This window comes from Engraulis encrasicolus, chromosome 5 (genome assembly GCF_034702125.1).
Source record: "Engraulis encrasicolus isolate BLACKSEA-1 chromosome 5, IST_EnEncr_1.0, whole genome shotgun sequence".
In the NCBI taxonomy this organism is placed as follows: Eukaryota; Metazoa; Chordata; class Actinopteri; order Clupeiformes; family Engraulidae; genus Engraulis; species Engraulis encrasicolus.
In genome coordinates this window covers 9,667,106-9,691,851 of record NC_085861.1, presented here as the reverse complement: position 1 = coordinate 9,691,851, position 24,746 = coordinate 9,667,106, and the positions used below count along the sequence as shown (strand labels likewise).

Below are 24,746 nucleotides of genomic sequence, written 5' to 3'. Positions count from 1 at the left end.
CAGTGCCTGGCCGCAGCATACATTCTGTTACACAAAATCCTGTGAAAAAAGATATGGTAGAGAAACAGAGACAGAGACAGAGAAAGAGAGAGACAGAGACCGAGACATGGGACAACCTCCACCATCGTTTCTCCATCCCCCCAATGAACTAGCCTCTGACAGTGCGAGAGACTAAAAGTCACACTATGGGGGTGCTCCGTTACATCACATTAGAGCAATAAGGCCTTACCTGCAGGGTGCACACGACTTCGTTGACCGGTAATTCGCTGGCTCTTCTGGAGGTCAGTACTGGCACCATGGTCTCATCTTCACGATCTGGGGGTGTCTCTGCAAGCTGTTCAAACCAATAGGAGAAGAGAGAGGAGGAGAGCATATTTACTTTGTACCAGGGGCAGGCTTAAACGGGGGGAAAAAAAAACCATTGATATGATGAGCTGCATTCCAGTAAGCATATATGCAGGCAGCGGACAACAACAATGAGAGAGATTAACCCTTTTTATAACAATCAGGCAATAATCCCTTGCTGTGCACATGGATTGGGTGAAATGACATTACAGTACGACGATAAAACCTGGATTAGGCTGTAATGTTCTGCTCCCCCCACTCACTTTTAGCAGAGGTGCTTCCAATACACCAGGGATGAGGAACTTTTTTTCATTCGAGGGGCCACTTCAAATTCTATGGTCTTTCAAGGGCCGTACTATGAACACAAACCAGGATGTTCCCCTACACTTCTGTCTTTATTGGAGGCAGCAACCTTTACAACAGACCACACCTTCATTAGGTCCCCTGAAAATGTAACGTCATTGTATTGCAATTGCAAATGTAATTTCTAATATTGCCTTACAAAACATGTCATATTTCATGTGAAATCGTATAACATTAAAATTATAATCGGGGGCCGGATACTCCGGCCTCAGGGGCCGTAGATGGACCGCAGGCCATGATAGGTTCCCCAATCCCCACCCATGCATTACACGCTTCTGTCTGTCATCGACACCAACAAAGGACTCTAAGTGACAATCAGACAGCAACCCAGCCCTCAGAGCCTTCATCATAGGTCTTTATGGAACCGGCAGCGGCTAAATGACATGAGACCAGATGACTGACCGACCCACCGCTGTGTCTGGGGATGGAGACAGATAGGAGGGCGAGATGGATCATAGTAACCCAATCAGGGAGCCCAGGAGTGCCACACTGATTAGGCAGCAGCCAGGCCCGGATTAAGATGGCCCCTGGGGCCCCTAGGCATACAGGTTGCAGTGGGGCCCCCTCCAGAAGGCAAATTTTCCAACAAATGATATAGACGGTGTCAAAACTGTACTCAATAGTGATGCACGGTATGACAAATTTCAACCGATACCGATAACCGATAATTACCTGCTTCTCAGGGCCGATACCGATATGTTCACATTTTCATATTTAATATAATATATTGATATAATCTCAATAGATCTCAGTTCATGTTTCACTCATAGTCCATTCAAACATTAAAAACAAAAGCCATTGCCTGGCTGGCGGTCATGTGACTCGGTCATGTGGTAAGAGACGCCAAGTCACAGCATCACACAGGCAGAGAGACTGGATAAGATAATACCAGAGACGGTCTATTATGAATTAAAAGAATATTTGATAATACTCCTAGAATCTCTGTCAGAAGCTTGTTTTGCCTACCCGGCTTGAATGAAAATATAAAGTAAAAGTCTCTACTCGACTTGAACGCAGTTCCCACGTTTTCATTAAATTAACCGATCGGGAAAACATTATATCGGGTCGATATAAAAAAGCCCATATCGGCCGATATTTTAGTGCAGTGTTTCCCAACCACTGTGCCGCGGCACACTAGTGTGCCGTGAGAGATCGTCAGGTGTGCCGTGGAAAAATTCTTGTTTTAAAAAAAAAAAGAAAAGAAAAAAAAAAGATTTCATTATTATCAGCAAATGCCTATATGTCATTATGTAGTGTCTGCTGTTGACTGGCGTCCTAATCACATACCTGTCAACCATCCCTAATTTCCCGGGAAACTCCCTAATTTTGACTCATTTCCCTATTTCTTCCCGATTTTTTTTTTTCCCGGAAATATCCCGGATTTTTCACATTCTCAAAAAATACCGTCGGTCCAGTAGGCTATTTATAGGCTATGTAGCGAAGGGGAGTAGAGTTGCCCAGCTGGGACTTGAACCCAGACCTTCTGGGGTAGTAAACAGGGGCTCTGACCGCTACACCAAAGAGCCAGGCTTGTTGGCATGTTAGTCAGAACACGCCCACAACCCTAATGATGGTCACTCCATCACATTGCCTTCCCCTTCAGGAAGCGCACCCGTGCGCTTCACATACTCATGGTGTACCTCACGCAACTGCCATCATGCTTCTCCCATCCAGTGTGCCCCATCATCAATGCTTCACCCATCACTGAGGTCCCTCACACGGGGGTCACCAATCCTGGGGGTCCCTCACATGGAATTACGGCTCACACACCATGGGTACGCTTCCGATGGCCTCACGGTACCATCCCACTTCTGACACCATTTGTAGCGAAGGGGAGTAGAGTTGCCCAGCTGGGACTTGAACCCAGACCTTCTGGGGTAGTAAACAGGGGCTCTGACCGCTACACCAAAGAGCCAGGCTCGTTGGCATGTTAGTCAGAACACGCCCACAACCCTAGTGATGGTCACTCCATCACAGGCTACCCACGGCCCTGTCCGACGAGCCACACCCCCTCTTGAAGAGAGAGACAGGGGGTCTTGCTTATCAAGCTACCTGCCAGAAGACGGTATGCCAGATACCACCAAGAATTGAAGTTCCTTAAAAATACGAGCTGTCAACCTCGAGCTCTGTAGCGTTTGTGCGCCCACTCTTTTCTTCAGAAACCGTCAGTTAACAGCCTCGGAACAGCGAATCATGCGATTAACCTAATCACAACCTGTAGGCCTACCAGCACGAAGTTTTGCACGAACAGACAACTTGTGCGACAAAACAACAAGAAGAAACTCATTGCGCTAATTTCATTGTTTTGTTTTCATTGCATTGTTTCTCCACGCTGTAAAACGTGTGCTGAGGGATTTTAGACAGGATCTGTCTTTGCAGGCGCACTGTTGTGAAAAGCAGAAGTAGAACGCACCGTCCGATCTGTCTCTGTCATCCTGTTGACTGTCAAAATTTGGCCTTTAGAAAATTTCCCGGATTTTGGCTTAAAATATGGGAATTTTCCCGGATTTTGGGAGCTCAAAGTTGACAGGTATGCCTAATCATGTAATAATTCCTTATCACTAGGTGGCAGCAGGTATTTGCATTGTAGTAGCTGTCAAAAGAAGGCAAATGCAGTGAGCTCGAGTCAATACAAAGAGAGTAATTTCATTTGGATTTAGGACTACCGGTACTTGTACGTGGGATGCAACGGCACCGATTCCATTGTGCTTGGTATGTAAACGAAACACCCTTCACAAAACAAGAGTGCAGACTATTTTGTTGGCCTGCGTAAGCAAACAGAGAACCAAGCAACATTTATGAGGGAAAAAGGTAAACAAGAGAGCCTTTAAAGCTAGCTACCACATAGCTGAACTTGTAGCTAAATAAAAAAAAGTGACACTGTGGCAGAGACGCTAATATTACCTGCCTGCAAAGCCATTGTAAATGAGATGCTTGGACCTAAAGCGGTTAAATAAATAGCCAAAGTCCCTCTCTCAAATAACACAATTTCCAGACATTGATGACATGTCTGCTGACATCGAAAGTGTGGTTTTGGAAAAGATCCGTATCCATGAGAAATTTGCGTTGCAATTTGACGAGGCTGATAGTGGACACGCGCAACTCCTGGCCAATGTGCGTTTTGTGGATGGAGACGCAATCAGAGAAAACGTTCTATTTTGCAAGGCATTGAACAGAGATTGATATTAAACATGCATATTCATATTGTAACAGTGAAATCTTTCCTAAATATCGTTGCTACTGTCAGAATAAGCATTATTTTCTGTATTCCTGCAAATAGAATGCTTTTGGACAGAATAACAATTTGTAAATAGTAGGCCTAGGCCTACTTTGAAGTTTATAGCTTCCTTAGGAAGTGGACATGTTAAGTGCACTTTTTATTTGAAAGAGGACATTTAAAAGATGATTAAAAAAAAACACTTTTGTGTTTATTTGATTGCTATTCAAGACACTTTCATAAGAATGACTATATTGTTAGGCGGCTACTATAATTCCTTTTCATTATTTCATAATTTTTGGTTGGTGGTGTGCCGCGAGATTTTTTGAAGGGAAAAAGTGTGCCCTGGCTCAAAAAAGGTTGGGAAACACTGTTTTAGTGCACCGATATATATATCGTGCATCTCTAGTACTCAATATCACATCTTGTCATAATTCTGCAATTTTTGCCGTCTGGCAGGTGGGGGGTCCTAGCCTGTAGTCATATCTAGCCTGTGGGGGCCCCTAGGCTGCATCCCGATCTAGCCTGTGGGGGCCCGTGGTAGGTGGGGGCCCCTAGGCTGCACCCATATCTAGCCTGTGCATTAATATGGCCCTGGTCGCAGCATTGGACTAGAGTGAGAGTTAGAGCAGCCGGGCAAATGGCAAGTCTTGTTAGCGGAGAGAGATGCTTCATGAAAGCGATTGCGATCACGATTTCGGTTGAAAGTGTTCTGCTTGAACTGAAACGAGAGCTGACCAGTGAGGTAGGGCAGAGGAACAGGAAGTTGGCTTTTAGATCAAAGCTGTGGTGTGTGTGCCGTGTGCGCTGTGTGTGTGTGTGTGTGTGTGCTGTGTGCGCTGTGTGCGTGTGTGCGAGTCTGTTGGTCCATCCCTCTGTCAGAGAGTTTGGAAATATGGTTGCTGATCTTATCATTTCATGCAAGGGCTGGAGTCAGCGCGCTCAAACTCGCAAAAATTCACAGGACAGTCTTTCACAGAACACACACATACTCATCATCTCCCTCAAACAAGCAGATCCGGTTTCATTTTTATCCTGCTTTGCTTTTCCCGTCGCTCTTCAAAAACATGCCATCTCTCCCTCTCACTCCATCTCACTCTCGCACACAATAAAGCACACTTAACTTGACTCGACACAACATATGTGTATCTGGTTGGCATGGCATTGCGAGTAAACACAGTTGGGGTTTAATAAGTGCTAATAAAAAGCAGTCTATATAAATTAATGTGCCGCCCTGTGACCACACCAACTCCATTTCCGTTGCTGTTGCCTGGGGAGTGTGTGTGTGTGTGCGTGTGTGTGTGTGTGTGTGTGTGTGTGTGTGTGTGTGTGTGTGTGCCTGACTATGACTGCTTCATGATGAATAGATGGTCCCCTCTTGCACTCTAATGTCTCTCTGTTAATGTCAGTCCTGTGAATGCCCTGGCATTGGATACAGAGAAATGTAATTTCGATTTTGATTTCCTATGACCTGTGCATATGAAGAAACCGACAATAAAGCAGAGTTGACTGGACTTGAGATAGGGGTGTCCCGTTTCTGGCCATGCGCTATCTTAATGCATCGACAGAACAGCCCACTTAGTGAAGGGGTGCAATGATGCATACCCACCTTGACATCAACACAAACATAGAGGATTAATGTAATCTATATTGGTTGTATTTTGTGCAAAATGTTTTTTTTAACCACAGATAATGATTTAAGATCAACCCTTCTAGGCAGGACAGTATTAAGACACTGTGGTGCCCCCGGGCTCTACACCTCTCAGGTGCCCCCTTTATGAACAATATTTATGAAGTTTGTGTCATGTGGTGCCCCCTAACTGGCTGTGAATGGTTGGTGCCCCTGTGCACTGTGCCACTGGCCCTTATGGATAATCCAGCCCTGCTTCTAGGCTTGTCTTGGTGACGGAGGCATCTCCACTGTGTTTGGTGTTGACGCACAGAAGAGATGCAAATGCTCATGCAAATTGGGAAAAACAAGGACAGGCCGATTTGAATAAAAGCAAAACAATGCACATGGTAAACATTACTGTCGTTAGAAACGACCAGAGGAAGCAAACTAACAACATCCTGGCACACAGTAGGGTCATTCCACGCCAAATCAACAAGAGCCCGCGCACTTAGGTCTCAAAAAATTCTGAAAATATTACCAAGTGTACACTCGCCTCCAAAAGAGTTGTCGCCTATCCATCTGTTTGGAATAACAGCTAATAACCTGACTTTCAATTAATCACTTGGCTTCAGAAGTCACTCATATGAAAGCTACAACCCTCCCGAATGAAAATATATGCACAAAAATAAATTTCATGCACCAAAGACATATTGACCCTTTATTGAACACAGACAGGGCAGATTTTGACAAGACAAAAGTTTTGTCGCTTATGGAACATAATGTGAAAATGAGCAGATAAGTCACTTCAAAACACTTCAAATACGCAGATTGGGTGTCATACTTAATCACTGAATCACTCTTACCTCTCCAGAAAATCGACTTTGGCCTTAGGTGTATGTTTAGGGTCATTGTAATCATGGAAAGCAACACAATGAAAATCAATGGAGTTCAATGAGAGATGGTGACATATTCGCTATTCGTAGAGCAATACATGTTTAACTTCATGATTTAATCAATGACAAAAGCCCTCAAACACCTGTAGCATGCATGCAGCTCCTAATAAAAGCTGTATCTGTACCATGTTTCACTTTAGGCACCATTTCTCTTTTTTCATATTCTTCATCTCCAACACCATATAGTTCTGATGCTATCAGTTCTAAAATGGTTGATCTTGGGATCTTGATTTCAGAGTATGAGTCCCATTAGCCTTCATTTTTGTCAGAATTAGGCCTGACATACTCTTGGCTGGCTTTTTTGAGACAGGACAGTGGGAGAGACTTCTTTGGTGTTAAATGTGAAGAATTTGGAAAAAATACATGGTGCCTAAAGTCAAACATGGGAGGGATACAGCTCTTATGTGGAGCTGCATGCATGCTGCTGGTGTGTGAGGGCTTTTATCATTGATTACATCATGAAGTTAAAAATGTATTGCTCTACGAATAGCAAATATGTCACCATCTCTCATTGAACTCCATTGATTTTCATTGTGTTGCTTTCCATGATTACAATGACCGTAAACATACACCTAAGGCCAAAGTTGATTTTCTGGAGAGGTGTGAGTGAACCAGTGATTAAGTATGACACCCGATCTGCGTATTTGAAGTGACTTATCTGCTCATTTTCACATTATGTTCGATAGGCGACAAAACTTTTGTCTTGTCAAAATCTGCCCTGTCTGTGTTCATTAAAGGGTCAATCTTTCTTTGGTGCATGAAATTTATTTTTGTACATACATTTTCATTCGAGAGGGTTGTAGCTTTCATATGAGTGACTTCTGAAGCCAAGTGATTAATTGAAAGTCAGGTTATTAGCTGTTATTCCAAACAGATGGGTAGGCGACAACTCTTTTGGAGGCGAGTGTACCCGTGGTACTTAAGAGAAACACTGTAAATTTATTTGAATGAAAGATGTATACTCTCCGTGTTACAGCCAATTTTACTGGGGGAGGGGGGTGCCCATTTTGTTCACACTCTTTTTTTTGTCAAAGTTCACAAGCCCGAAGCTCAATAACTAAACCATGTAGGAAGTTCAAATTTGGCATGCTGGTACATAGATAGGAATAATTCGTTGCTAAACTGTCAGTTTTGGTCTGTATGATCCTGCATCGTCATAGCATTCCCTCAAAGATGATACAAATTGTACTGGAGTTTTTGGCTGTGCTCTGTTTAGGCCTTCAGAAGACATATTTGTGCCCAACATAGCCTCCTGATTTTTCCCCTTGTAGAGACAAGTGGGAACACTCTCATAAAAAGCTATAAATAGAAAGGAAACCCCATCAGTGTTTGACCAGAAGACCTCACAAGTCTGACAAATCATTTTGGGTGTCATTTTCAGAGCTCCAGAACCCCTTGTGGGATTGTCCACAGATTGTCCACATGAATTCTTCTTTTTAAAAATGCCAATGAGACTTGTCTTATGTTATGTTTTCTTTTTTAATTTCCAACCTGAACATGGAAAACATGCACATTGAGAGCAATATGTTTTCTATGCGTTTCTTCCGCTGCCATCTGCTGGTCAAAAAAAGTAACAACATGACTCTTTGTGCCTGACCTACTGTCTCTTTTGGTGTGCGAACCTGCTCCCACATTGAACGCTCCTGAAATCATTGAAATTGAAAGGGATACCTGCACCCCTGCACAGGGACTCAAGGGTGATCATGTCCGGGCAAAATTTGCATTTGATTATTTAGTATTTACATTAAATGTAAATGCAGGATCATACAGACCAAAACTGACAGATTAGCAACAAATTATTCCTATCTATGTACCAGCATGCCAAATTTGAGCTTCCTACATGGTTTAGTTATTGAGCTACGGGCTTGTGAACTTTGACAAAAAAAAGTGTGAGAACAAAATGGGCACCCCCCTCCCCCAGTAAAATTGGCTGTAACACGGAGAGTATACATCTTTCATTCAAATAAATTTACAGTGTTTCTCTTAAGTACCACGGGTACACTTGGTAATATTTTCAGAATTTTTTGAGACCTAAGTGCGCGGGCTCTTGTTGATTTGGCGTGGAATGACCCAGTAAGTAATGAGGCTCTTAAGCTAGAAGACAAAACCATGAAACAGACCTTGACATGGAAAACAGACCATGAATGGAAAATGAACCACAATTCACAGAGGCCAAACCACAGTGGGCGGTTCAACAACTGGAACAATCACCATGAATCCAGTACGACCCACTGACCTCAAAAGCATATCCGGCACCATGGTTGCACAGTAGTAGGCAGTAGTCTTACTATCCCAGCGCACTACACTAATTTCATTCGTACAGAGGGTCAAATGGTCAAATTGAGAATCGCTTACAGGAGGGGAGGGGTAAACTCCGCCGGAATCTGATATCCACGTGTCATATTTTACCCAATCGCAAACAGAAAAAAAAAGATCAGTGGTTGGAGGGGAGAGCTCTGATGATTAGGTTTGAAATGTGTGTCCCTCCTCCCAACTTCCTCTCCCGTTCACTGAAAGGCCGGTTGTTGGCAACAAGACTTAAAGTGCTGTAGGTAAACTGTAGGTCCAAAATCGTGATACGAACCGAATCGTGAGTTGGGTGTATCGTTACAGCTCGCTCTACTACACTAGCACTGACTACAGATGGCTTAAATGAATGCAGGGAGCATAGCATTGGTGCTGCAAGCGTATTACTGCACAATCAATAATCCATCACCACAGCAATAAGCCATAAAACCACCCTTTTACCTTTCTCCATGGCACAGGCTAAAAACAACATCATCACTGCTGTGGGTGTTGTGAGAAATAGGATAAAAATGAAGTGTCCAACTAGCCTACAGCTTGCTGCTATCTAACTTATGAATTGCTGTCCTTTCAGCAGTTGCAAAGTATCAATGCAATGAAAGTGAGTGATGCTTGCGGAACATTTCAGCACATCGATTTTTTGTCTTTGGGGCAGTTGATGTGCAAATCAAACTCATAACAGCGAATCATTGCACTGAAGTTGATGTGGAATAAAATCATAAGCACTCTACAGTACAGGAATAACCACCCCACAAAAATCAATAGGCAGCATAGTAGCCACAAGTAACAAACCTGACAAATCACCAACAGACCAGTTTCACTCAACAAGCTAGGTATGGCCCACAGCGTTGCGTATCGGAATACCAGAGGCGTACATACCAGAATAGACCAGCGCTCTGTTCTAGAGGTGCACCGAAATCAAAATTTGTGGCCGAAAAAGAAACCGAATAATAACTAATCACTTGGCCGAATACCGAAACCGAATATTACAATTCAGTTAAAAGTTATCAAAAGATAGATTTTTCACAACGTTTAAGTATTGCTTAAATCTACGGCTTACAATAAATGTTTAGACATTTTTTTTTAATGAAAATGAATGTGTACCTGTATTTGAAGTCTTCAAATGTTAGAGTAGAACTGAAATTAGTGAAATGAATGCCCATTTTCAATTCATTTTCTATTCGGCCTCCGATTCGGCCACTCAATTGGCTTTCGGCCGAAAACCGAAATTGTCTTTTTTTTATGCATTTTCTGCCGAATATTTTCTGCGTCCGAGTTCTCGGTGTACCTTTACTCTGTTCTACTCGTCCTCAGTCTAAAGAGGACTGACAGCATTCCCGGGGCAGCCGTGTCCTAATGGGTAGGGAGGTGGTCTTAAGGTCACAGGTTCGCATCCCACCCTTGCCTCTCCCCCACACCATCCATCCAAGGCTGAAGAACCCTTGAGCAAGGCACCTAACCCCACAATGCTCCAGGGAATGTAAACAATACTGTATATTGCTTTGGATAAAAGCGTTCGCAAAGTGTAATGTAACTTAATGTAAATGTGTCTTATCCCTCCTCCGCCACATCTCACCTGCCCTCCTTCCCCATTTACTCGTTTCTTTGCACTGACCTGGTCTCTCTCTTTTGTCGTTCATTCCAGCTCCCTCCTTTTCAGCGGACCGGCCACAAGTGCTGGGAGAGACGCCGGGCTAGTGAGTTGCATAAGCGGAGCGTGTGTGTGTGTGTGTGTGTGTGTGTGGTGTGTGTGTGTGTGTGTGTGTGTGTGTGTGTGTGGTTGGCCTAGTCTCCAGTGGAGGGGATTGCTGCTAATCAGGAGTGGCAGGTGCTTATGGCCCTCCAGCAGATGAACCCGCCTTTACCTCACAATCTCCCCAACTGATGAATGAAGCAAGAAGGAGAGCTGAGCCGAGCTCTCACACACACACACACACGCGCATTCACACACTCGCGCACGCACTCGCGCGCACACATGCCCGCACGCATTCACACGCACATGCTGGTGGTCCTGTACTGTACTATACTGTACCTTGAGAGGACAGGCGCCGGCCCGGGAGAGAAACGTAATCTCGTTCTCTCAAGGAGGAGGACAAGTAGCAGCCTCAGCTCGGCACGGCTCAACGCACCCCTTGTGAGAGGGGGCCTTTCTGAAAAGGCAACTTTCACTACTAGACTAGTTGTAGGCCTTCCAATTTGAGCAGGTGAATTGTTTCCTTTCCAAAGACATACCATCCACTTTGATCCTTCCCTAAAGGCAAATTTTGGCAATACAGACTGCCAACCACAAGACCACAAGATTAGGCCAACACCACCATCATTTATATCCACAAATCACGCCCAAGTGAAGATGGAGGGCTTCAAATAAATCTCAGAATACAGCTACTGATCCTCTTGGATCTTGAAACAGGCTCTATGCCGCAACAAAGAGCTTACATCAGTTTATGACCAATGTTCTGGAAGAAGTTCAGTTGCTTACAAATGAACATGTTGGGCCCTGCCGTAGCTCCAGCGGTAGGGCACTGCAATACTACAACACCAGCGACCGCTGCTCGATTCCGGCCCGGGTCCTTTGCCGACCCTTCCCTGTCTCTCTCTCCCCACTTGCTTCCTGTCACACATTCAACTGTTCCATCTCAAATACAGGCCCAAAAAGCCCCCCAAAATATAAGCTTATATTTTTAAAGCAGCTGATTAACAATACTAGGCTACTTGACAGGTTTCTTGACTGCTAAACTGAGCAGAAATTGGAATGTCCAGCATAAAAACCCTTACAGTCGATTTGGATTTGAATGAAAGATAAAATACAGCTTCATACATCAGCCAGGCAGCCGAAGTTTCCTTGCACCATTTCTCTTCGCCCCGTCAAAAATGGCGGTCAGCAGCTCACTCCCAGAAACATAACCAAGGTCACTACTTGTGTCTTGTGCCCAGCCACTGTCCACATGATAAGATGAGTCAGGCGGAGATTCATTCCACCAGAGGGTCAAGCCCACTACCCATGTATGTCCTTGGCTGAAGTGAACACTAACGTTGACTGACAAACATCCACTGCTTAAGGGCAATCAGGAGGACTATCAGCCAACTGATAACGCAGGAAAAAAAGAAACCGCGTGCACGTGTGTAGACAGCCAATTCTCATCATACCATTTCCTCTTCAATAGTTAATAGACTGTGTTGCTGGTTGATTCCTTGTTCAGGGTCCACAGGCTATCCACCCTCCCACCACTGTGCATATCATATTGACCCGAGGCCTGCAGAGCAGAGGAGTGGGTTGCGAGTCAAGTCTGACCTGAATGTGTGTCTCTCTCTCTCGTGTGGTGGAAATAGGCTGGGTTAAGGTCCAAAGGCCATGGCTGCACACACACAGACAGCACTCGGCAGTGCTGGGCCTCAGAGAATTCACAGTCCAATATACGAGCTGGGCTGACATTACACCGCATTTCACATTATTACGCAAATGACATTTTTTCCCTTTTCCCAAATAGTCAATAGAAATGACAGTCGTCATAATTTTCAAGTAATCAGCCATTAGAGTACAATTCAAAAGTTTTTGAATGAACCTTCCAATGATAACGGTATTTTTTTAAATAATAAAAAACTTAAAATGCCCAAAATGCTCTGTTCCAAATTATTACGCAAAATATTTTTGTGGTGTTGCAATCCAAATTTCTTTCTTTTTCCCATTGACATCAAAACAGTTGGCATTTGGTACCTTCTAAATTACATTTCGATGTTCAAAACTTGGTCATAAGCTGTAACTGGAATGCTGCGTTTAATAGCATCCCATTCATTTTCAATGGGGTTTTATGTCTGGTGCGTTAGAATGTCATCACCTCCAAAGCACCTAAACGTGGCATGGAAATCTACGGGTATATTGAAGAGTGAAGTGTGGGTCACCAGACCAAACAAACAAAAACAGCTGAGAGCAAAGCATCAAGGATATCTGGGCTTCCATAACTCCCATGCAATGCCCTGCCATTGACTTCAATGTTAATCGCAGCATTCCAGTTACTAAGACAAAGAGCTTATCACCAAGTATTGAACATTGAAATGTAATTTAGAAGGTACCAAATTCCAACTGTTTTGATGTAAAAGGGAAAAAAAGAAAGAAATTTGGATTACAACACTACAAAACTATTTTGCGTAATAATGTGGAACAATTGTACTCTAATGGCTGATGACTTGAAAATTATGACGACTGTCATTTGTATTGATTATTTGGGGAAACAGCGAAAAATGTCATTTGCATAATAAAGTGGAATGCGGTGTAGTCATGGCCATCTACAGTAGGCCTCCAGCATGTTTTGTCTTAAGCATGGTTTAGACTCGTCCTTCAGTTGGAGGACACGCACTGTCAGCGGGGGGTAGCGGCAGATCAAGTGCCCAAACAACCACCACGACCACGTCCGCCCTTTTAGCGCAGAGAAGACCCCTTGCCGCGATCAACGTATATTTCTCCCAGGCTGAATTGTCCGTGATCTGCCGCTGCCCCCCTGCTGACAGTACGTGTCCCCCAACTGAAGGAGGAGTCTAAACAGACCTTGTCTGGGAGGGTTCAAGGTCAGAGCTTGGCCTGCCGGTGATAGACCTCCACTGCAAAAGTGGACATAGTCAGTTGGTTAAGTGTAGGACTGCGGCGATAAATTCTGCTTGCAAAAGAGCTAATAGAGCAACTGTATTTATGTAGAGGGTTAGGGCGTCAGACTTGTATCCCAAAGGTTGCTGGTTTGAGTCCTGACCCGCCAGGTTGGTGGGGGGAGTAATTAATCAGTGCCCTCCCCCATCCTCCTCCATGGCACCGTTCCGCCGCACTGCTCCCTTGGGGCACAATTGGGGGCTGCCCCCTTGCACGGGTGAGGCATAAAATGCAATTTCGTTGTGTGCAGTATGCAGTGTTCACTTGTGTGCTGTGGAGTGCTGTGTCATAATGACAATGGGAGTTGGAGTTTCCCAATGGGGCTTCTTTTTTTTTTTCTTGCTTGGCATCTGTTCCACTTTCCTCATCAGCATTTTAAATGGCTTCTAAGGAAGAACATAAACATAGGACAGGCTCATTCCATAGAAGCTCATCACATGCGACCCGGCGTGAAGACAACCTTCTCAAACAGGTCTTTTTTTTCTAGAGAAATCAAATCCAGAGGGAACAAGGAAATAATGCAGCCCTGCTGTCAAAACTGTCATCTATTTTCAGAAAGGGGGAAATAACAGACAAGAGGTGTTGCAGGCAGGGTTGAAGGAATGTCAGGACAGGCTTGAGGGAATGGGCCTTAGGGAAACTGCACACAAAATCTGAGGTAGTCATGTCATTTTTTCCCATAAAAGACAAGAAATATCCTTCAACTGTAGACGAACATTTAGATCAAAAAGCAGCAGTGGGCAACTGCCAGCCATGTCAACCTTAGCAGTTTGGCCCTGCCATGACCTAACGTTATGGCACTAGGTTACTACGATTCGATTCCGGCCCGGGTAATTTGCCGAACCTTCCCCGTCTCTCTCCCCCCGCTCATTTCCTGTCCCTCTGTAATCGTCCTGTCACAATAAAGGCCTAAAAAGCTGAACAAAGTATCTTTAAAAAAGAATTGGCAGTGTTTAAAAGGTGACTCCCCTGAACATCCAAACCAGTGACATTGGCAACATCTGAAGTAAAGTGTGAATGTCAGAGCGTTTCAACTTTCCAACCAAAGAGAAAACGGAGCTGCTGTGTTTGCGCAAAGGCAAATTATCCTAAAGAAGACAAAAGGCCAGCATTTATTCAACAGGCGCTTCGGGAGACACTTTCAAAAAGTAACCCATGCAATATGTTTGCTTTTGTCAGGCGCACAGCTCCTTCGGGTGAGAGGGAGCAGTATTAAAGCAGAATTAAACATGAGTCGGACAGCCAACATGGCAGATGTCTTTTGAACATGTTAGCACCTGAAGAGGAAGACTTCAGAGGCATCGCACGTCACAACAGCTGCCTGCTCTCCAAGATATTTTTCTCTGCCAATTTGGTCTCCCTCACTCCAGTCACCGACTCTCAGGTTTCTTTCCTCAACATACTTCCCCCGCCTCAAAACACTCTTCCAGTATTCAGTCTTCCAGTCATAGTGAAATAACCTTGCAATCCATCAGAGGTGTGAAGCGCTGGTTTTTGTACATTTTTCCCAGACGGCTACCCATTTCACCTGTTGACATCTGCTTCGATTTGCTCACACAATGGGCAATGGATGCAGCGATCAATCTGATTGCAGAGATTCAAGATTACATTTATTATATGATCTCAATATGGAAATAAAATGCTGTGTTTTTTTTCTCCCCAGAAGATAAATGAATCAAATGTGTGTGTGTGTGTGTGTGTGTGTATTTGCCAACGGTTGGGTGATTCTCACGAAATCACGAGAAAAAGGTGTCACAAAGCATATTTATGATTAAAGTTAACTGTATTAAAATAGAAAATATATCAATAAAAGCACCTTTTTATTTACTATATTGCTCATTATTCCAAATCCCTACTTCTATTACTCAATTTGTCATTTTTTTTACATTTAATGGTAAATTTCTCATTACCGCAACGCGTCCACAACTAAAATTGTGCTGTATAAGATGGAAATATTGTGAATTAAAAAGATATAAAAGAATACCTTTCAGGAAATAACTTACTACAAATAGGCACAAATAAAGTACATTGGGTATTTGGTGACTGTTGGTTAAGGCAGTGAAAATAATAAGAAAAAGAAACGTGTCCACCACCAACTTTCTCATTCTCCGCAACAATTTTGAATCAGTGATAAAATCAACAAGGAACAGATATTTGCAATGCTTTTTGTTGGATGGGGACAGAATTGACTGTAACACTCAAGATGTCTACCAGGCAAGCAGCCAAATGTTTCTCTCTCAAGACAAAAGTTAAAACTTTCTTCTCATAGCACCCATGTAACTTTTTAATTCTCATTACCGCAACATGACATTATGAAGCGTTAAAAAGATATTTCTGCTTCTATTTTTCTATTATTATATACCCTATTGTGGTCTAAACATAAACAAGTGAGAAAAGTTTAGCTGACCTTCATGGTGCTCCTACAGCTTGTGATAAAGGTTAAGGTCACTCATCCTCCGCAACACCATTATCATACACCGCAATGTTGCGGTAGTGAGATTCAATGTTTCGGTGGATGAGAATACATTGAAAATGCATTGTACATTGACAATGCATGGAGGAATCATTATACATCTTAGGATGTAACATTTTATTACATTATATTATATTATTTTATTGCACATTAATAAATATTATATTATAAAGGATGTGAATGTATAATAACAGCATTTTGATACATATCATAACATTTTCACACATTTATCCACGCACCCCCTCTACAGTGTCTAACCCAACACAGCCCCAACAACCCCAGCCACCCTTTACTACTCTTGACTCCATGACTCATCACAGATGTTTCTGAGCAGTGGGGTCCCCCAGGGATCCATTCTGAGACCATTATTCTTCAATCTGTATGCCACTCGAACAAATGTTCAAGAATAACTCAACGGTACTCATCTATATCCCCAAATGACTACAGCCCTCTTAAATCGCTCTATCATTAGCCTGGTCCTGACCATCCCATAATACTCCCGTCCCATTTCCATTTCGTATTCATGGTCTGGACTTTGTTTGATCTGACGCAATTGCAGGAAGGAGAAAGGACATTTTCGTGAAAAAAGCAGGATTTAACTTATAAGTTGTTGAACAAACATGTCTGACGTCTATCTGTGGCGATGTAGGACCGTTTAACAGACATGTCTGACAGAACACCCAACCGTAGGATAAAATTACAATGTGGGACCATTTGTCAGAATACCGGCGAAAATCCTACCGGTCAACATCGCTCCATAGAAGACAGGTACCAGACGTAGTGTCTTGGTGGAAGTACGTAGGATGGCGCGCGAGGCTACTCTATCATTGCATTGACCAAATTAAAAGTTGGATGTCTCACAATTTCCTTCAGCTGAACACAGATAAAACTGAAGCAATTATATTTGGGAAAGGGGAGGAGAGACTAAAGATTACTACTGTCCTGGAAACTAAGGGGCTGAAAGCAAGGGATACAGTTAAAAACCTTGGTGTCCTTATTGACAGCAACCTAAACTTTAATAAATCACATGGAAGCTATTACTAAGTCTGCATTTTACCACCTACAAACATTTCTAAATTAGTGGCCATATGTCAAAACATGATCTGGAGGTGCCTTCATTTTAATAGGTTTGATTACTGCAATAGCCCTTTTACAGGCCTCCCTAACAAGAGTATCTAACAATTGATGCTAATCCAAAATGCGGCAGCAAAGGTTCTTATGAAAAACAAAGAAGTTTGACCACAGTACTCCAAATTTGAGATCACTCCATTGGGTCCCAGTGAGCTACATAATTGATTTTAAGGCATTGCTTCTGTTTAAAACTGTAAATGGAATTGGACCCATCTACAGGGTATCTATTGGATATGTTTCAGTGGTATGCACCAAGGTCCAGGTCACTAATGTCAACGTAGAAGAATTTGCTGCTGGTACTGTAATTCCAAAAGTCAAAACAAAGTGAGGCAGCCTTTAGCTCCTAGGCTGCAAAGCTTTGGAACCAGCTTCCAGATGATGTACAGAAAAATGCACTCACTATTGATTGACTCTAACTTCTTTCTTTCTTTCTTTTTGCTTTTATTTGTTTGTGAAACACATTGAATTGCACTTATGTATGAAATGTGCTATGCAAATAAACTTGCCTTGCCCTCAAATGACTCAGGCCCCACACTCCCCCTCCTTGCTGCACCCCTCCTTTTGCTACCACCCCATAACTGCCATCAGGCTTTTTCTAGTAATGGGGGGATATACAGGTATATTGCAAAAAAACATAGATAGCATTTGTCCCCCCAGATGGCACCAAGGGCCAAAATTTTGGGACATTGCTCAAGGCCTAATGCCATATTGTGTTGAATATGGCTGAGCCGTATGAAAGTTACAGTGATAGGTAAGTGTTATTTGTTGAATATTCCCAGATTTCATACTCAATTTGCTTGTTGTGGAAACATTTCACAAAGATATTATCTGTTGAATAGGAATCCTATAAAATAATTCTCATCTCCGAAACACTGAATCTCATTTCCGAAACATCATTCTCATTACCGAAACGCATGTTTATTTGCAAATTAATGATTTACTACAAACTGCTTTAAGTTTGTAATGGTATATAGATAAATTATGGTGCTTCATATATCACCTGTATAGAAAATATATATATAAAAGTATTTTTTCAGTAAGATATCCTAAAAAGACATATTATAAATCATTAAGTGTGTTGCGGTAATGAGACAAATCATAAAATTGGAATAAAATATTGAACTTAAAATACAATAATTCCTGGTTTGTAATACTCAGCTTAACATAACTGTTACAAATATTTAGTTAAAAAGTGACAAAAAAATAACTTTTTAAACATTTTTCTAATGTGAACTTGTGTTGCGGTAATGAGAATTTCTTGTGCTCAGGCAGACAAAAACTCCATTAAATAGATAAAAAAAAATGAGATAAAATGACTAAAACATGTGTTTGTAACAACTTTAGACTTCAATCTTTCATTCCAAAAAGAAAATTTGCCTTCAAAAGTCTTTTTAAAATGTTGAGGTGTGAACCGTTCTGCATCTGATTTTCGTGAGAATCACCCGGTTATGGTGTGATTCTATTTCAGTGCGCTTGGATAATCCCTAAAGGCACGATGAGAAACCTAGAGAGAGTCAAAGGTTTGGTTATGCTATGTTAATTAGCCTTTAGGTAGCATTTTATAACAGAAGTTACAGAATTAAGTTACACAGCGGCATGTCGCTAAGAGGAAGAGAGGACACAATGCACTCAGCGTTCCCATGATTAGCGAGATGAAAATGGACAATGTACCAATGCAATACATCAGTGCAGGGAAATTCCAAAAATGCAAAAAAAGAAGGTCACAAGGACATGCCTTAGCTATTGACTGAAGCCCACCAACTCAACTCTGTTGTCCTGGGAGGAGTAGAGACAGGGCTGGATTAACGTGTCGCGCACTCAGGCTAGATATGGCCCTGCAGCCTAGGGGCCCCCACCTGGCAGGAGGGCTCCGATTGGTCAAAGGGGGGGAATTTTCAAAATTTGCACAATTGTGACAAGACGTAGTATTGAAAAATTCCTTTCCACAGTTGGCAGACATGTCATCCTTAATTCCCATCTTGAAATTAGGACGCTATGTATTATTCAAAAAATGCCTTTTGAGGGGGCCTACAGCAACCTTTAGCCTAGTGGCAGTAGGGACACTCAACCCCAGGTCAGCACACCCTTACACACACTCACCTTCACCTTCCCCTCTCCCTCTCCACCTCCAGGCTCCACCACACCACACCACGCCACACCACACCACAGGCAGGTTATTTAAGTGGCTTATCGCTCACAAGACCATCAAGAGGACAGACTGGCCAGGGAGGGCAGAACACCAGTCTGACCCGAGAACTAGTGCCGCATTCCAAGGGGACCGCTTTGGAATTCAGCCACCCTCCAACCGGTCTCTCTCTCTCTCTCGCTCTCTGTGTCTCTGTCTCTCCGTCTCTCCGTCTCTCTCTCTCTCTCTCTCTCTCTCTCACTCCGTCTCTCTTCCTCTCTCACTCCGTCTCTCTCTAACTTCCAGTTTCGACATTGGTGGGTCACAGTACAACGGGAGGAGGCAAATATTGAAATAGAAATCAGATAGACACAGCGGGTCTCTGTCAGTTTGGGAGGAGGAGGAAATGGGACACTTACAAATACAAGCAGCTCTGAAACTCACGCACACTCACGTGTGCACACACACACACACACACACACACAGAGCACAGGGACCGCAGACATTCATGCTTGCACAATGCACATAGACCCAGAGCGAGCACACGACACAAACTGGCAATCCTTGTTTTTGTGCCAGATAGAAGTTGGAGCAAGACCGACGGGATTGCTGCACACAGAGCCATAGGGGCCCCACTATAGCATAACTGAAGCACAGCAATCCCTGGGAATGAGGTTGACTGTAGGGATGCACCGATAACGATACTGGTATCAGTATCTGGCCCCCGACACTTAGAGTTTATTTGCAGAACGGTGCATCTCCATTTTGGAGAATGTTGGGAAATTGTCATTTTTGTATTGGGCTGGGCATTCCATTCCATTGCATTGCAAAATGCATTTAATGCAGGTTGAAAAAGTATGTTCTCAAAATATTTGAATGACAAGAATTCACACATAGGTGATAGGACCACTGAACAATCATTTTCAATAATAAAATGCAAACGTCAACAATAGATGATACAGAGTGGACAAACTCTTCACTTGCTCATTACAGTCATAAGGTAAGCGTACCCATTAAGCCCACCAAAATCTAAATTTCTTTATTTTTCAATCATCTTCACACAATTTTTTTGTGAAATGATTTCTTAAATAGTAAGATTTACCTCTCTTCTCAATGTTTATCACTGAATTGATGAATATTTCAAAGTACAATATGAAGATTTTTTACGAGAAAAGTGAAAAGTCTGAATGGGCTTAAATGGTACCTTTGGTACCATTTAAGCCCACTTGTTATTTCTCTATCAAAATACCTGGTGAGGTGTGTGAGTTGAGTTTAAACAGTGTAGCCTACATGGTATAAATGGTTTTAGATCAAAATATTCTTCCAAAATGTAAGATTTGCTAAAAAATAATGCATAAAAGCTAATTAAACATTACAGCATCTCTTACTTCATATACTTCATAAAATTCTTCATCCAAACAGAGAAATGTATTTTTTCTTATTGATTATTGTTAGTTCATTACATTACACCTTTTTGACCTACTACTTCAGATTGTACAGCACTTTTAATGTCCCTCAAAGGCATTTTTCATTAGCATGCATGCCAACTTGCATGCATTTCAATGGGGTGTACCATTTAAGCCCACCTTGTACCCATTAAGCCCGCCTATACAAAAAGCTATTTTATGGAAATAATCAACTCCACAAAAACATTTCATGATGCATTTCTTTAAAGATCAATGCCAAACAAACTGGAATATGCTTAGAATTCATAACTAACCACCTTAAGTCTTACGGTAGAGTAAGATAAAGATGGTGTGTGGTTGTATCAAGAGAATATCGGCGTTTGCTCGCTCATAAAACACATCTTTTCATTTGAAGGGAAATGCTATAATTTAGTAAAACACTGCATGTATATATATAAAAATCATTACATTTACCTCTTAGTTCACTAAATATGAAAGTATTTTCAAAATATTTTACTTAAACTAGCTGAAATTCTATGATTTCTGACATGTCCCAAAACGGCAAAGTTTTGAGGCAACTTCTTGTCAGTAGTCCTGAGACTGGGTTCACTTGGACGGGGATAACTCGACGATAAAAAATGTGATTTGTTTGCAATAAAAAACATTTTGTCAGTTACTAAACCCTTTAATTGGATAGGGTGATGAACAACAAAATTCACCTTTTCCCTTTCTTTAAATTGACCTCAAAGTTGAAAGTGGGCTTAAAGGGTACATGGGCTTAATGGGTACGCTTACCTTACTCTTGGCGATACCAGGCACCGATACTGCTAACGTGAAACAACGCAATATCTCATGTTCCATTGACTTGACAGCAGCATGGGGAAAAAAGCGTCGGCTCATACATTTACTAATGTTTACATCTACATGGAAATCGAATCGAACAAATATCACAGGTGGAAAAAAACAAAGCTGTAAGTTTATTTTCATAGTATGTTGTGGGTAAAAGTATCGGTACTCGGTATCGGCAAGTACATTAATGTACTCGTACTCGGTTTTCAGAAAAAGTGGTATCGTGCATCCCTAGTTGACTGCTAGTCTCCACTGAGCACAGTGCTGCTTCGTTCCCACTGACACTGCAGGGGAGAGGCAGGTGCTATGGAGGCAACCTGTGCTATGAGTCAACCTTATTATAAAACACCCGATTCAGCTTTACAGCTCCCCCGAGGAATTAAAATGCTGCTTGTAAAATGCCAGATGTATCGCTCAATACAGAGTTGCAGGGGAAAACAACCGAAATGTCTCAGGCTCTCTCCAAAAAAGGCGGTGCATTCTTGATGAAGCATTTAAATTGGAAGCAAGGTGGTGGTGGTAAGAGCCCATTAGTGGTTTGTTTTCAAGAGGCAGGCCAGTGCATTTGACCTCACATTCCACAGGTCCAAAATATGACCCTGGCATGCGCATTATCATACACCAGCTGAAAGCGGACAGAGACAGCCATACAGAGGCCCTACCTCACTTCAATCCAGTAAGGGCTATATTTGTTCAGTTGCTGAGAACGTGTACATGTTACTCGTGAACTGAGAATTCTGCACAAAGGTCAAAACAAAGTTCTGCACTACTTGTCAAAAAAGTAGTTCTAGGCCAAGCAGATCATAAAGCAGTAGCCTATACTTAAAAACAGTGATATTAGAGATAACTTTGTACAGAAGTACAGAACATCAGTATTTGTCATTTATGTATCTTTATCAACATGATAATGGATGGCCTCATGCAAAAAGAAGCATTCAGATTAACTATAGTCAGCAATGAAACAACCTGACCTTCACCTAGTCTATACTTAGAAAGCTGGTGCATTATGAATGTTTATGCCGCGTGTGTACTCATTATTTAACTTGATTTATAAAATGTGTTAACACCACCAAGTCTTAAGTGTACAGTAGGTGCTCTAACAGGCTGTCCATTTTTGTGGCCCTGAGTCATTCAGAGGATGTGGCCACTGCCGTGACAACAGAACACCATCTGAACAAAAGGGGGCCAGGCAAGGAAGCACGGCCCAAGCAAGGTGTGGCAGAGGTAACAACACAAAAGACGTAGGCTACTGTGTGACACCACAAGCACAAATAAGCATTCAAACGCCAAACCCTTGCTCACACATCACATCCCTCCACTGTGACCTCAGCCAAATCTTTAAAACCTAGAAAAAAAAACATTGTTTTGTGTTTCTTCTCGTATCTCGTTCTTCTAGTATAATCCCTACTACAGTGTGTTCTCATGTGAGTGTCAGATAGAACTCTTTGATTGTCACGCTCGTGCCCTTCCTATTACACGCTGGTGTGATAATGCACAACATTTGCTACAGCACGATGTGGCCAAACATGACCAGCCAGGTTTTATGGGTGAAAATAACAATCGATGTGCCGATGCATCGATCCTACGGCTGACAATTGTATCGCATCATGGGTCATTCTTGTCAAAAATAATCGAATTGCTAACCTAACTAGCTCCAATAAACATATTTAGAAGCAGAAAAGTAATTGGGAAAAAATATCTTATCTTATTTGATCGTGGGGCATTCTTAAATATTATCGAATCGCTGCCTTAAGAAATCAACATCGAATTGTATCGTCATGGAGACGATGATGCCGATTTCCATTCCTAATTCTCTAATATACCTAAATATAGAGGAGACAGAGCGAGAGACAGAGCGAGAGAGAGAGAGAGAGAAAGAGCGAGAGCTAGAGTGTGATAGAGTGAAAGAACTAGAATAATTGGAGCAGGAGACACGCGACGCCTCACTCACGCCGAGTGATCGCAGCTTCAGGAGACAAGTAGAGGAACCCAAACATGCAGCAGCAGGCAACACACGCTATCAACAGCAGTCAGGCAGACAGACAGGCAGAGCCAATTAACACTTGAGGAATCACACAATCTTCCAGCAGCGGTACGGTGTGCAGTTAAAACAAGATAAGTTAATACGACACCACTGTGAAGGTGTCAAAACAGCCATAGGAGTGGAGAATCATAGGCACTGCATCTCACAGGATGACGAAGAGCAGTTACAAACTAAAACATCAGAACGCATCAGTTGATGAGCATTAGGGATTTGACTATATGCTTTATAAATTTAGGCTTGATTATCCATATCCAATCCATCACGTTGGGTGTACTTTACAAGATTTGTGGCTGATATTTGTGATGTGGCTCCAGTTTCGAGCACCACTGATGCACAGCCATGGTCATTAGGCTACTGTACTATTTTCAGAAGTAGGCAGCACATTTAGCCTGGCCCACATTTTGCGTGTAAGGACAAATGTCCTTAACATGGCTGCCACCAACCTAAAAATGCACACAATAAACATTAGTGACACTCCTCTAACACACTGCTGCATCTTTTATTGGCACACTACCACATAAACAGAGGAAAGGCAACCTGTATGGTACAGTGTGAAACCTGTGCGCTGGACCATACATGCAAAACACCATTAATGACATTTTAACCATTAAAAACTGTGTTAAGACTTTCAAGGTGCCAACGGAATCAGGCTCCTATCTTCAATTATCTTCCCACAGCAAAGAGGCAGTAAGCAAGCAAGAGTGGAAGTGTGGGAAAGCTACCGTCAGCAATTCCAAACTCTATTTTAAGGCCACAGCCATTTATTTGGTGGAAAATGCCATTAAGACCCTAAGGTGAGGTAAGCAGGACATAAATAGTGGAAACGGGAAGTGGAAATGAGTAGAAACGGCAGCTTTGGAGAAGCGAACAGGGTGGGCCTGCATCTGGTTATGGAGGAGGGGGAAAAAAAAAAGAAATCTCAGGAATCTTGAGACGGTACAAAGGCGAGGGCACAGAAAAGCATCATCTCTGAGAGACCGGCTAGCGATGAGACGTCAGTCCACAAGCAGCACACGAGAGAGAGAGAGAGAGAGAGAGAGAGAGAGAGAGAGAGAGAGAGAGAGAGGCAGATGAGGAAGAGGGGTGGAGGGCTGGAGGGCTGGAGGATGAAGGGAAGCGAGGGAGAAGCTGGTGTCTGTGTGTGAGACATAGATGGAAAGTGAAGCATGCAGGCAAGGACAAAAAACAGGGAAGCAGGAGAGGAGCCAGCCACTTAGGGATTAATAGACAGATGAAGATGAAAACGCACAAGAAGAAAGAAGGATGGACAGAAAGACAGAGGAGG

At 42.7% G+C, this 24,746-nt stretch overlaps 1 protein-coding gene across 2 annotated transcripts in view; it reads right to left on the bottom strand.

Annotated features, from left to right (window-relative positions):
- atp2c1 (ATPase secretory pathway Ca2+ transporting 1) overlaps nucleotides 1–24,746 on the bottom strand; it is a 94,207-nt gene that overhangs the window by 66,208 nt on the left and 3,253 nt on the right. For both annotated transcript variants that reach the window (XM_063198638.1, XM_063198639.1), the window contains exon 2: nucleotides 230–334. In XM_063198638.1, the coding sequence (XP_063054708.1) occupies nucleotides 230–334 (105 nt within the window). The remainder of the gene's footprint in view (nucleotides 1–229; nucleotides 335–24,746) is intronic.